General features: G+C 25.0%; 1 protein-coding gene across 1 annotated transcript; it reads right to left on the bottom strand.

Annotated features, from left to right (window-relative positions):
• Window positions 1–1,129: 1,129 nt before the first annotated feature.
• LOC140663552 (uncharacterized) lies at window positions 1,130–15,422 on the bottom strand. The gene is made up of 16 exons (XM_072887789.1): window positions 15,293–15,422; window positions 12,568–12,806; window positions 11,708–11,826; window positions 11,390–11,589; window positions 11,175–11,297; window positions 10,972–11,110; window positions 10,749–10,841; window positions 10,515–10,646; window positions 4,570–4,697; window positions 3,454–3,689; window positions 2,576–2,694; window positions 2,254–2,453; window positions 2,032–2,154; window positions 1,829–1,967; window positions 1,591–1,683; window positions 1,130–1,506 (listed from the first exon to the last, which is right to left on the bottom strand). Exons 1-16 carry the CDS (start codon window positions 15,349–15,351, stop codon window positions 1,357–1,359), a joined length of 2,292 nt encoding a protein of 763 aa, XP_072743890.1. The 5' UTR covers window positions 15,352–15,422; the 3' UTR covers window positions 1,130–1,356.
• Window positions 15,423–16,148: the final 726 nt, after the last annotated feature.

Below are 16,148 nucleotides of genomic sequence, written 5' to 3'. Positions count from 1 at the left end.
GTATTTATTTTTCGCTATTTCTTTTTGTTTCCAAAATTAAAATTATTGTTGATAAAACAGAGAATACATATGATATTAATAAAAAAGTACAAACATTCACAATATGATTAAGAATAACATATAAACTAATAAGTCAATATAAACTAAATTCAGTAATTGTTTGTAAGTTGAAGCTTATTTTAGTTTACAATTATGTAATAGTTTTATTGCATATAAGCACTTGCTTTATTATATGTTACTATTTGTATGTAAAAAAAATTATTTTACTATAAACATCATCAATATAATTTATATATACATATATGTATATATATATAGATAAATATTAATGTAGAAAAATCTAGTAATTCATTCCAAGAAAATACTATAATTGCATGAATGGAAATATATTACAATATAAATTATTTTAATTGTTTGTACATTTTTAAAGAAGAAATTATGTGTAGCTTTTTAAAAAAGTAATCATGTGCATGGTCTTTTAGTATCTTGCAATCGTAAAATTTGATATAAATGACTGTATTGCTATGTTAGTTATACAGAGATAATTAATACTAATTTTTAGTCCGAGACTGTATAAAACCCAAAAATTTAAATTATTTACATTTTTATCGTATAGTGTAAATCATGAGAAAGAATGTGTGCTACAAAGAGAAATTCTAAAAAAATGAAATACCAAAGAATATCATTGAACGCTTTATTATTTTATTAAAAAATAATTATTTTGTAATTTATTTGTATTAAGTGAGTAAGAGAAAGAGAGAGAGAGAGAGAGAGAGAGAGAGAGAGAGAGAAAAAGAGAGAGAGAGAAATAAGGTAAGAAATATAGGTAATTTAATTACAAAAACTATTATTAAGAATATAATTAAACACTATGAGAAAGAAAAGGATCGTTTGTTGTTATCATTAATGACAAAATTTATAAAACATAAAATTATTTGTTATATATAGTATGTAGTATCTTTAGTATTGATTGTTATATATGTATAATTATTATATATGTATATAGATAAAAAATTATATACATAGAAAGAGTAATAATAATTTTAAGTAAAATTATGAAAGTTTAATAATTAAATTATAAATTATTAACATTTAATAAATAAAATTAGTAGATTGAGTACACAAAAAGTTTATTTTACTTCAATAGATTTATTTGTATTTATACCAATATATAATAGATATACCAAATTATTGATAAAAGATATCGTTTACATCTTTTCAAATATATTACAAATATTTGCTTATAACAGTATACGGCATAATTTTAATTCAAAATTTAATTAAAAATAATTTTACTTAATTATTTGCAAATTGTCATTTATATCTGGCAGAATAACTATAAAACACAGGAGACATTTATGTCGATGGAGCAAATCCTACTTGATTATTTCCCATATCAAACACGGTATAATAACGGCCAAGAAATACATCGCCCAGAATCCATAGACTGTCGTACGATCCGCTGAAACCGCTCGAACATGACACGGAGCCATCTTCATTTGGTAACTGCGAAAAATTAAATGAAATACACAATGTGAATATTTCGTATATTTAAATAATTAAAATTTAATTATAATCCATAATGCTCACTTGAAGAACATAGTCCTGAGGCTTAAGCGGGTACAGCTTACCATTTAGGACAACATTAATTACAGGCAACTTATCAAGCGTACCACAATCAATCTTTAAACAAAAGATAATTAGAAATATTAAATTACTGATTAATAATTTAATAAATATTAACGTATATATATTCAGTAACATTTTATAGCTTATCTACAGAAGACTGTGCCATTAGAAAATTAAGAAAATATGATTGTTTATTTACGTTTCCATATTCATCAGCTCCAATGGCCTCGTTAATCTTGTCGATATCGTCTTCTGGTCCAACTATTAGTGAGGTACCTGTGTCAGCAATAGCTTGGCAACCACCCTTGCACCCGGTCGGATCATCACCTACCTGGACACTACAAACCAAACGTTAATTATTTGTTACAACATGTGATTAGTGTAATTTAGAAAATAATGTACCTATCCATAGCAATTTGCCAGTATCCTTTTTCAGTAACAGGAACATATGAAAGTTCACCTTCGTAATGATTTTGATCGATACCACCCAATATCAATTCACCACCCAGATCAGCTTTAGGGTCTCTGCATAAATTGTATATTTTTTATAGTGAAATGTATATATTTTTTTATTAAAAGTACATTTACACATGTACACTGCACATATAAAAAGACAATACAAACCGACTAAGATAGAAGCTGAAAAGAGGTTCTTCTACTAGTTTTTGATTGACCATGTTTGTGAAAACAGTTGTTACTCCATCTTCGGATAACGAGTCATAACCCATGCCCAAGATTCCATCAAAATTTGCATAAACAAACGTTTCGCCTGGCTCAGTTATTGCTTCTCCGAATACTTGGTTTTGAACTTGGAGGTCGGCAACCTATAAAAAAATTAGTATTAGCAGTAAAGTATAATCACGAGAATGACGAGAAAATAAGAAATGTTTATAAACTACGGTTGTAGTTATGATTGTATTGGATTATTTGATTAATGAAGACTCACATTCACTGTATCACTAGATAAGATTCCAGACAAACTACCAGTCCCGTAATAAATAGAAAGCGGCTCACCATTTGGTTTATATGTGCTGGATTTGCTACTATCATATTTATTATGTGTTTCTGTAAAAAAGTAGTAAATAATATCACAAATTGACAGTATTAAAAAATTTTCCAAAATAAAAAAAGTTTATTGATCCGAATAAATAATACTTGTTGGAATTATCAGATATAACATGTTATGTAAATGCATTTGTTTTAAAAAGTTATCTTTGTGTGTGAAGGCTTATTTGTATCTTCAAAGAGTGAGTGTGATAGATTGCATAAATAAGTTTTTGAATGCAAATTGTAAAGATTAGTTTTGTGATATTTACATTATCAATGATTTTAATTCTTAAAATTACAATTTGTTTATCTCAATTAAAGATTATAAAAGATTAGGTTTAAAAATATAATTAATAAAGTAGAATTTTATAATATTCATAATATTTCAATCTATACTTTGATATGATATTAATTATTAAAAAAAAAAACATTATTTTTCATTATTTTCAAATACTAATCTATATTATTAAATACAACATATGCATATATAAATAATAAAATGCATATTAGACAAATAATAACATTCATATACTAACGTGAGTGTTGGTTAATTTGCACTCACTAATACGTTTTGATAGAAAACATCGAAAGTTTATAACTATTTATACCTGCTTAAAATAAAGAAGGAAGTATAAAGTAAAATTCTTCTTTACCGTTTGTTAAACAAACATACATTTGTAAGCCACGGAATTAAAAAAAATATTGCTATGTACTTATAATGCAAATTAATTATTATCCTGTACATATATATATATATATATATATTAAGATACTTACGACAAGCCTGATTGTTAGAATCGCATTTTGCCGATGGTACCCAAAGATTTGAAGAACCAGTATCAAATAGTATTGTAAAACTTTGTGGCGGAGTTCCGATAGTGATGGGACCAAAGTATTGTAAGTCTAAATAATTTCCCAAACGTTCGTTACCAACTTTAGCCAAAAATTGTTTCACGTCGATACCATTTTTTTGCAAAGTTTTTCGGATAGAATCCTTCTTGTGTAATGGAATTCTTAAAAAAATAAAAACATTTTGTTGCGTGCATATATATATACACACACACATATACATATATAATGTGTAATTATATCTTTACTGACACTAGCAGACATTTTAAAAAAATATAAGTTATAACAAAGCTACATACGTTCAGTTGTTACAAAAATCAAAATTATTCAATACATATTTACAATACAACGGATTACATTTGTAAACATTATTATGTAATAATATTTTTTCTAATTATAAGATTTACACATTGTATACATATCTGAAATATTATTTAATTTATATTCTAAAGTAAATTAAGGTGTTAAAATTTAACAGACTAATTTTTATTAACGAAACCGTTGCATGCAATCTTATTGTATAAAGAGATAATTCAAAATAATGTGACTATATTTACTAGAAGTAGAAGTGATAGCATCAAACATAAAAACAAATAAAATAAAATAGCTTACTAATACATAATTTATATATTCACACATCAGAAAATATTTTTACTATATTAAAAAGAATAAAAATATCGCGATAAGATAAATAAAAGCAAGAGTTTTGCAAATTTATAAATAATTTTTATTTTACAAACGATTTACTTTTATTTTTTTTAATAATAAACAAACATACATTTTTGAAAAAAAAATTTCGGCCATTTCTGATTAAAATACAATTGCGTAAGTTTTCTGTCCATTTTAGAAAATCGGATATAATATTACAAAATCTTCATAAATTCGACATTTATCATCTTTGATATATAAATCTACAATGACAGTTGAAGACTTAAAACTTAAGAAATTGACTAATCACAGTTGAATGAGAAAAGAATAATAATATAATTGTTTAATTTCTCATTGCAGATGACGACTATAATACAATATAAAGTGTATGCTTACCTAACTACTGCGTCGATCAACACCAAAAGTGCCGCGGCTACTAAAAGATGGCGAAACATGTTTTCAAAATTTCTGGTCAACCTTTTTTCTGCACCTTGTGAGTGGACGTAACAAAAATAAATTGTAGTCTACTACTAGAGCTCTGATTTAGCGACATGCGGCGGCGACTATATATACGATTGTGCATTGAAAACATTTCCGGATTTCTATCAATCAATCAAAAATATCTAATCACGTAACAAATAATCTAAAAATATGTTATTTCGCATTTTTTTAATTAGCACAAACTTTATTAAAATAAATTGTTATATAAAAGTATGATTAATGAGAAAGAAGCAATCAACCTGTTTCGAAAAAATATGTTACTTACATCGACTAGACAGACAGCCATGCAACAATAAACATTGTCGTGATGATGGACAATGACTTTTTGCTTACAAGAGATATCATTATAATTAGCAACAAACTCATGTCAGTTGCTTGCACAATAAAATATTGCGCTGTTCATTGAGGCACAATTATGTCAAAATTATGTAAAAGTTGATGACATGCAAACCATAAGTGACAACGTCCAGAATAAAATTTATGATATTTAGATGACATTAATCATTATTGCATTATTTTATTTACTTATTAAAAGATTGGGTATTTTATACTATTACTATTTAAAAAAACAATTACGTATTTAAATCTGTTTAAATCTGTTTAAAATATGGAAGGTGATTAAGGCAGGGCTCTTACGGTCATGTAGGTTCAAATAAATTCATACATATTTATTGTCTACCAAATGTTAACCAATGCTCAAAATATACTTTATATAATCCATTTTGTTACGAACACTATCCATTAGAAATAAGGCGCAAATTAATATCATAAAGGTGAATCACAAAAGATCTGTGATTATCATAGAAAATTTAAAAAAATAACAGAATAAGTTTATAAAAAACTTTTCCATTTTAATATATATTATTTTGCAATTTATAAAACCCACGTTTTTATAAAATAATAAGCAAATATTATTAATTAAAGAGAAATCATTAAGACCATTAAAATTTCAGTCTATAACTAAACATATATTAAAATAATAAAGATTAGTAAAGAACTTATCAATTTTTCAACCATTTATTTATAATTTATTACAACAATTCAATAAAAATAAATTAGTGAAAACATAAATAAGAGATATGAAAGAACAAATAAAATGATGATAATTTCATTAATGTTATTAAATTTCTGCATTTGATGTAATTTTGTAGTTATAATAATTTTATTGGAGAAAAAAAAATTAATATTTCATTAAACGTACGTACATAATGTTAATACTATAACAGTATTACAAAGCAAAAAAAAATTTTTCAGATGCTTTAAAAAGTTTATGTCCTTTTTTATTATAAAATTATTGTCGATTTTCTATCGATATAATCTTTTTTGATTGTGGATTATTTGTTCGTGTCATTTGATGAATCGGATTTCAATTATCTCCATTATCATAATAATCTTCTATTGATAATTACTTCTTTGTTACATTTATTTGATAATGTTCATGATATTTAAGTGGAGTAGAAATAGTACGTTTAATTAATTAACGATTATAACTTTTTAAATTCAGAATTTTAATTATTAAAATTATAAAGAACTCAAAGTTCACTATATTCTCTTTCTGTCTCTCTCTCTCTCTCTCTCTCTTATAATTTATAGCTATAATGAATGTAATTTATAGATATATTTCATACATAGTATGTAGCTTATATATATATAGAATAGCTCATAAGTTGTAGTATTATAGTTCGTAAATCTAATTTTAACAAGAAAAAATAATTTAACAAATTTTGAAATTAATTTTTTTTTTTAACAAAACAGGTAAAACCAATTGTATTATAATCAATAAAGTCCGACCGAAATATCGGTTTCGGTTTTAGTTACGGCCAATTGTGGCCAAAAATCTAGATTTTGGCTCGATTTCGGTTCTGCGAGTAAGCCGAAACTGTAATACATATCACAATTACAGAATGCTGCAAAGAAATATTTATCAGCTATGCCGATTTCTGTAGTAAGCGAACAATTATTTAGCTCTCCTGGACAAATACAATAAATACAGACAGGCTTAATAATTTATTGGGCAAAAATGTCGAGAAACTTTTATTTTTATGTTACAACATAAAATTATTTAATTTTAACTATTAATTAATGAGTCTCAGTAACTGTGATTTATAACTTGAAAAGTTGAATATGTAATATTATGTTTTATTTTGTATTAATAATGTTGACTTTTTGTAAGAAATATATTTATATTTTCATAAGATACTTAATAAATACTTTAATAAATTCTAAAATAAAAGCTTAAATATAATAATTATATGTAACAATTATAAAGCTTATTGTTAGATATAATAGTTATAAAAGAATATAGTAATTTTAAATATACATTTAACGATACATATAACGATTTTGTAAGTCATGTTATATTTTATAAATTCTTTCAAAAGTTTCGGTTTCGATTTTGATCGAAATTTATAAAAAACCGATTCCTTATTTTCGGTTTCGGCCGAAACAAAAAAAAAGTGGTTCCGGTCGGATACTAATAATCAATTATAAATTGTGCCCGATTAATAATTGCGACAACTAAGTGCTTATCATAATATATTGTACATAAATAATCATATTCTCTCTGAACTAATTTTAAGCTTACTATTACATAAAAATGATCTTAAAATTTTAATTAAAAAAGAAATATGATTATTTTATTTTATAATAATGTAATTCAGCATTATTATTAATTATTATTAAAGATTAATTTTAAAGATATATAATATTAATAATTATAAAATAATAAATATAAATGACTTAATTTGATATTTTACGAAGACAAATCCCCATTAAATCTTTCAAATCCAAATTAATAAAAAAAGATTAGATCTTTAGATAATATAATAAATATAATCAAGATCTTTGAGAAACTTTGTATGCCATTACAATAAAACAATTCTATTCATTAAATGAAAAGCATTTTAATTATTATTGCAAAAATACTACAATATTTCCTATGTGTTCACAGAATATATGATTTCTATCATCAATGGCACAAAAGCATTAAAGAATAGAAATTCATAAAACAATATTATAATGTTAATATTCAAGACATTAAAGTGTAAATAAAATTTCATTAAACTGTATATTTATAAGATATAATATTATTATAAAGTTTTTTATATAGAAGATGTAGAAAAATCGCTTTTATAAAATATTTTACATTTTTAACAAAACATTAGAAACGTATATTATTATAAATGCAAGTGTAACATATGTAAGTTCAGTTCACAAAAATTATTTTACACATAGATATATAAGAAATATATATTAATAATAATATACTAATATTAATATTAATATATTACTAATAATATTATTAAAGAAAAATTGCTAATCTTTGTATTTTTAAAAATACTAATGGGATTTTTAAACACAAAGACAATTTGCAAAATTTATTTTTATAATAGACACAAATTTTCGTTATATATATACATACACACACACACACACACACACACACATATATATATATACAGCACTAAATATATATTTAATATAATAAATACAAAAATTATATATTCCTTTATTTTTATTTTTATAGCTACGTAATTATTTAGTATATAGATTAAATAATTTGAAAGTATTTCTATTATGTATTAATGTTTGTATTAAATTCTAGTTTGTGTCAAATCTTAGGAAATAAATAAATGTATTTATTTGCTACTATTCGTCTTTACTTACAAAATTAAAATAATTTTTAATGAGAGTAAACATAATAAAAATAAAAAAGTATAAACATTAGAAACATGATTAAGTTACATGTAACATTAAAAACTCAGTATAAATTAAATCTAATATTTGTTCCTAAGTCGTGACTTAGTTTTAAAATTTATAATATTAAATATATGTAATGCAGTTTTAATATTATAATATACAATATAAAATAACAAAACTCAAATATTTGAAGAAAGATATTCTAGGTATATGTATGGTAATGTGTGAGATAAGAGCTCTAGTAAAGATAAAGTGCGGAAATATGGAAGAATATAATAAGCATTAATTAGGAGATGATTGTAAAGTATATAACAAAATGTATAGAGGCGAATGAATGGTTCAAAAGGATAAGTGAATACAGTGATGAAAAAATAGCAAGAATATTTAGTGGTAAATTGGATGAGAAGAAAGGTAAAATATTAAAAAAGATATGGAAAAAAAAGAGTTAAGAAAGAGAAAAGAGAGGTCGGTGATAAGGAGATCGTGATTCACTCTATAAATTAGATTATTTAAATATTTAGTGAGCTATTTATTTGTTTATTGTGTGGATAGATACGGGAGATATGAGTTATTTAGCTGTGAGTGAAAGAAAGTATGGATGAATGAATGAGTAGACTTTTGTAAACCAAGTCCCCTTCTTGGCTTGTATGCTTGAAGAATAAACTATATTATGTATATACACAATATACAATAATAAACAATAATGTATATATAATAATATATAAAAACTTATTTTATTGCATGTTATTATTTGCAAGTTTTATTATATAATGTTTAATTTACATAATTTGAGAAGTATGGAACAATGTATAATGCATAATTAAAATATAAGTTGTAAAATTTTTTAATGCAATTTAAAGAGAGATATATTATAGCAAGAATTTTGCCTTATTTTATATAATTGTATTTTAAATAAAATTTAAAGAATTGAAAACTGCGAAGCTCGAATCATTATTGCGGAAAGATGTAGTGATTTTTTCCAAGAAAAAATTATAATTGTAGAAATATAGTATAAATTATTTCATTTGACAAATTAGTGCAAATTGTTAAAAGAGAAATTATGTTTTCAAATATCTTGCAATCATAAAATTTGTTACGGATTGTATTGTTATGTTAGTTTCACGGAAATAATTACTACCAATGTTTAAAGAGACATTATACAAAACCCAAAAATCTTCATTATCTTTATTACATTTTTTAAGAGAATGTAAGTAGAATGTAAATTATAAGAAAAAATGTGTTACAAAAAAATTCTGGAAAATATAGCAATAATATAGAATATCTTTGAAATGCTTTGTTGTTTTATTAAAGAATCATAATTTATTGATATTGAATAAGAGAGCGAAAGAGAAAGAAAGAAAGAGAGAGAGAGGGAGAGAGAGAGAAAAGATAATTTAATTAAGAAAAACATTATCAAGAAATAAATTAAACAAGTGAAAAAGAAAAGAATCATTTGTTGTTATTATTAATGGCAAAATTTTAAAACATATTACTACATTATTTGTTCTGTATACAGTATCATTATTATTGACTGTTATATATAATTATTCTTATATACATAGAAAAGAAAAAAGTAATATATATTTAGAAAGAGCAAATAATAATTTTAAATAAGATGTAAAACACGTAACTATAAACTTGGCAATAAGAGCCATGTGCGGATGTCAATGCTTAAATTTTCTTTAGAAATTAATTCTTTCGCGAAATTTGAATCGTGCATAGGGCACATATTTTACTTGGTCTATTTTACCAAGAAATAGATTCTCATTTTTGAGAATTCTATAACCCCCCTTTACCCTTCTAAAGAGATGTAAATGAGAAAAAATATCCGGGCAAAGTCGTTGAATCGGGAAAATTGTGAAAGATTAATATATAAAGTCAGTATATTGAAACAAAAATATTATTTTATTTTAACAGATTTATTTGTCTTTGGCTAATACATAATAGATATATCAAATCGTTGATAAAAGATATTGCATTGCATATATCTTTATTTTAATTTTCAAATGTATCACAAATATCCGTTTATAACAGTACATTGTATAATTAATATAATTTTTTAAAAATGTTCAATTACTTGCAAAGTTATTTATCTTCCGTTTAACGGTATAACTTCAAAACACGGCAATCGACATTTATACCGCTGGAGCAAATCCTACTTGATTATTTCCTGCATCAAACACGGTATAATATTTGCCAATAAATACATCGCCCAGAATCCATAGTTGCGAATTTCCAAGCGATTGGAAACCGCTCAAACATATATATTTCTCCTAAAAGTTAATTAAATACATAATATTTACATTCTTTGTATATTTAAATATAATAATTAAGAGAGAGAGAGAGAGAATTAAAATATAAATCATAATACTCACTTGAATAATATAGTCGTTAGGAGTAAGTTTAAACGCTTTACCATTTAGAACAAAACTAATATCAGGCAACTGACCAATCGAATCACAATTCACCTTTAAACAAAAGATAATATTAAAAAACTAATTAATAATATAATAAATATTAACATACATATATTGAGTAATATTTTATAATTTAGCTATAAAAAGCAATGTTGTTAAAAAAATATGATTGTTTATTTACTTCTCCATTTTGATCAGTTCCAATGACCTGGTTAATAAAGGAGATATCATATGATGGTCCAACTATTAGTGAAGTGCCTGTGTCAGCAATAGCTGCGCAGCCAAAGTTGCACGCTTTCAGATTATCACCTATCAGAACACTACAGAGAAAACGTTAATTATTTGTTGCAACATATGATCAGTAAAATTTAGAAAATAATGTACCTATCCATATTAAATTGCCAGTATCCTTTTTGAGTAACAGGAAGATATGTAAGTTGACCAACGTAATGTTTGGGATTGGAACCACCCAATAGCAATTCACCCCCTGCAGAAGCTGAAGGGTCTCTGCAGATTGTATATTTCATATATTGAAATATATGTATTTTTTAAATTAAAAACACATGTACACTGTGTATAAGTGAAAAGCAGACACGAACCGATTTAGATAGAAGCTGAAAACAGGTTCTTTTACTAGACCTTGTGCAACCATGTTGTCGAAAACAGTTGGCACTCCATCTCTGGCTATCGTAGAATAACCCATGCCCAAGATTCCGTCAAATTTTGAATAAACAAACGTTAAGCCTGGCTCAGTAATTGCTTCTGCGAATGGTTGGTTTTTAACTTGAAGGCCGGCAACCTATAAAAAATTATAATTAGTAGTAAAGTATCATCAAGCGAATAATGAGAAAATAGGAAATGTTTATAAGCGGTTGTAGTTAAGATTGTATTGGATTATTTAATTAATAAAGACTCACATTCACTGTATCATTAGATAAGTATCCAGACAAACTGCCAGTCCCATACTGAATATCAAAGCTCTCACCATTTGGTTTATATGTGCTGGATTTGCTGCTATCATATTTATTATGTGTTTCTGTAACAAAGTAGTAACTAATATCACAAATTGACAGTATTAAAAAATTTTCCAAAATAAAAAAAGTTTATTAATCTAAATAAATAATACTTGTTTGAATTATCAGATATATGTAAATGCATTTGTTTTAAAAAGTTATCTTTGTGTGTCAAGGCTTATTTGTATCTTCAGAGAGTGAGTGTGATAAATTGTATAAATAAATCTTTGAATGTGCAAATTGTAAAGTTTAGTTTTGTGATATTTATATTATCATTGATTTTAGTTCTTATATTGCAATTTGTTTATCTCAATTAAACATTATAAAAGATTAGATTTAAAAAATATAATTAATAAAGTAGAGTTTTATAATATTCATAATATTTCAATCTATATTTTGATATGATTAATTATTAAAAAAAAGAACATTTTTTTTCCATTATTTTCAAGTACTGACCAATATTATTAAATACAATATATGCAATTATTAAATACATATAAATAATAAAATGCATGTTAGACAAATAATAACATTTATATACTAACGTGAGTTGGTTAATTTACACTTACTAATATATTTTGATAGAAAATATCGAAAAGTTTATAACCATTTATACTTGTTTAAAATAAAGAAGAAAGTATAAAATAAAATTCTTCTTTACCGTTTGTTAAACAAACATACATTTGTTAGCCGCGTAATTAAAAGCTGTTATGTACTTATAATGCAAATTAATTATTATCCTGTATATATATTAAAATACTTACGACAAGCCTGATTATCAGAAGCGCATTTTACCGATGGTACCCAAAGATTTGAAGAACCAGTATCAAATAGTATTGTAAATGGTTGTGGCGGAGTTCCGATAGTGATATCACCAAAGTACTGTAAGTCTAAATAATTTCTCAAAGGTTCCGATACACCATTGTTAGCCAAAAATTGTTTCACGTCGATACCCTTTTTCTCCAAAGTTTTTCGAATAGAATCCTTCTTGTGTAATGGAATTCTTAAAAAAATAAGAACATTTTGTTACATGCATACATGTTACACACACATACATATAATATATAGTCATATTTTTACTGACACTGGCAGACATTAAAAAATATATAAGTTATAACAAAGGTACATATGTTCAATTGTTACAAAAATCTAAATTATTCAATACATATTTACAATACTAAGGATTACATTTGTAAACATTATTATGCAATAATATTTTTTCTAATTTTAAGATTTACACATTGTATACATATCTGAAATATTATTTAATTTATATTCTAAAGTCAATTAAGATGTTAAAATTTAACAGACTGATTTTATATTAAGGGGTAAAACTATTCTAGAGCCCAAAAAAAAGCCAAGTTTTGATGATTTTTTTTAGAAATATTATAAAAGTAAATAAAAATCTGTTTACCCTATTTATCATCTGTATATCAAAGTATAAAAAAAAATTTTTATTAATTTTTTTTTAACAAAATGGCGGCGCCAGAGCCATGGCTTCAAAGTGCCTCCTTGCGAAAGTCGCCCCACGGGCGGAAACAAAGCTCCCTTAATCTTTGAGCTGGAACAAAAAACCAAAAATTTTTGGAAAATATATAAGATTTGCTATAGAAGTACATACAGAAATTGCGAAATATCGTTTTTTGTAAGAATGGTGCGTGTTGGAAAAAAAAGTTTCATATTTCGCTAAAAAATTTCGCACAAAAATGTTTATAAAAAAAGTTCTTTTCAACTTATGGCAAAATCCATACGTACTTCTATAGCAAATCTTATATATTTTTCAAAAATCTTTGGTTTTTTGTTCCAGCTTAAAAATTGAGGGAACTTTGTTTCCGCTCGTGGGGCAAGGAGGCACTTTGGATCCATGGCTCTGGCGCCGCCATTTTGTTAAAAAAAAATTAATAAAAAATTTTTTTATACTTTGATATACAGATAATAAATAGGATTAAACAGATTTTTATTTACTTTTATGATATTTCTAAAAAAAATCATCAAAAATTGGCTTTTTTTGGGCCTCTAGAGTAATGTTACCCCTAAAGAAACCGGTGCATGCAATCTTATATAAAAAGATAATTCAAAATGTGACTGTATTTACTAGAAGTAGAAGCTATATAGTGATAGCATCAAAAATATAAACAAATAAAATAATATAGCTTACTAATACATAATTTACATGCTCACACATCAAAAAATACTTTTATTATATTAAAAGTAATAAAAATATCGCGATAAAGTAAATAAAAGCAAGAGTTTCGCAAATTTATAGATAATCTTTATTTTACAAACGTTTTACTTTTATTTATTTTTAAATAATCAACAAACATAGGGGAACGTGGAGTAGAACGGAACCGCAGGGTACAATGATGCAGAGTCGATATCTTTTTACAGAGATGCTACCATGTCATGAAATATGTTGCAATTATTGCTATTAGGTGTCTCTTCCTGCGTGCTGTTATCAGTAGTCGCAATATTTTTAGTTGAAAGTTGTTATAAATTATTTAACTTGCTGTGTTCTCTCGACTGAGTTGTAATTCTTCGATATATTTACATAAGGTAAACAATGATAAAATTCAATTTTTTATTACCATAAATACATTTATGTTTTAAAATGATCTTTTCTTATTAATTTCATATTGTGTCTATGTAAATATTGATTAATTATAATTTTTTATATGATCAAAAGTAAATAAATATGTTTTGAGGCTTAATGAAATATTAGCCCACGAAATGTAGTACTTTTTATTTTTATACTAGAGAAAGAGAGTATACATAGATGCTGTCTTTCAAAATTAATACCAAAAATTATTACGTTAAAGGATATTTTCCCATGTTTTGAAAAGAAAAATATTTATTATAACAAGAGAATTGTTTTTATTTATTAATGTATAGTTATCATTTAAAAATACAAATCTGTATTCTTATGTTCTATATATCATATTATAATATACAACTTTTAAGAAATTTTAGACATCAATGTTAATCAAATAAACAAGTTTTGGAGGTAGTCCATTATATCCCGCATGAAAAGCATATCACGAAAATCTAGGCTTTTACTAAATAAATAATCTCGTCTATTTAAACTATTATTTTATAATAAACTTGTGTTTTTCTTATAGTGGATATTCTAAAGAATACTTTTAAAAAAAGATTTAAAATTTATTTTTTTTGAATATGTTGAAAACTTGCTCAATGTTTACGTTGGTCGTTCTACTCCACGTTCCCCTACATTTTTGAAAAAAAATTTCGTTTATTTATGATTAAAATGCAATTGCGTAAGTTTTCTGTCCATTTTAGAAAATCGAATGTAATATCACAAAATCTTTATAAATTCGACTTTTAGCATCATCGATATATAAATCTACAATGACAGTTGAAGGCTTAAGACTTGAGAAATTGACTAATCATAGTTGAATGTGAAAAAAATAATAATATAATTGTTTAATTTCTCATTGTAGATGATCACTTATGCAGTATAAAGTATATGTTTACCTAATTACTGCATCGATCAACACCAAAAGCGCCGCGGCTACTAAAAGATGGCGAAACATATTTCCAAAATTTTAGCCAACTTTTTTTTTGCACCTTGTGAGTGAACGTAACAAAAATAAATTGTAGACTACTACTAGAGCTTTGATTTAGCGACATGCGGCGGCGACTATATATACGATTGTGCATTGAAAACATTTCCGGATTTCTATCAATCAATCAAAAATATCTAATCACGTAACAAATAAACTAAAAATATTCTATTTAGCATTTTTTTAATTAATACAAACTTTATTAAAATAAATTGTTATATAAATGTATGATTAATGAGAAAGATGTAATCAACCTGTCTCGAAAAAATACGTTACTTACATTGACTAGACAGCCATGCAACAATAAACATTGTCGTGATGATGGACAATGACTTTTTGCTTACAAGAGATATCATTATAATTAGCAACAAACTCATGTCAGTTGCTTGCACAATAAAATATTGCGCTGTTCATTGAGGCACAATTATGTCAAAATTATGTAAAAGTTGATGACATGCAAACCATAAGTGACAACGTCCAGAATAAAATTTATGACATTTAGATGACATTAATCATTATTGCATTATTTTATTTACTTATTAAAAGATTGGGTATTTTATACTATTACTATTTAAGAGGTAAAATATTAAAAACGATATGGAAAAAAAAAGAGTTGAGAAGTAGAAAAAGTCGGTGATAAGAAGATTGTGATTCACTCTATAAATTAGATTATTTATTTATCTAGTTAGCTATTTATTTATTTATTGTATAGATAGATACGAGAGATATGAGTTATTAAGCTGTGAGTGGAAGAAAGTATGTATGAA

The sequence above is a fragment of the Anoplolepis gracilipes genome, chromosome 3 (assembly GCF_047496725.1).
Source record: "Anoplolepis gracilipes chromosome 3, ASM4749672v1, whole genome shotgun sequence".
Taxonomy (NCBI): domain Eukaryota; kingdom Metazoa; phylum Arthropoda; class Insecta; order Hymenoptera; family Formicidae; genus Anoplolepis; species Anoplolepis gracilipes.
This window is presented reverse-complemented; position numbering and strand designations above follow the sequence as displayed.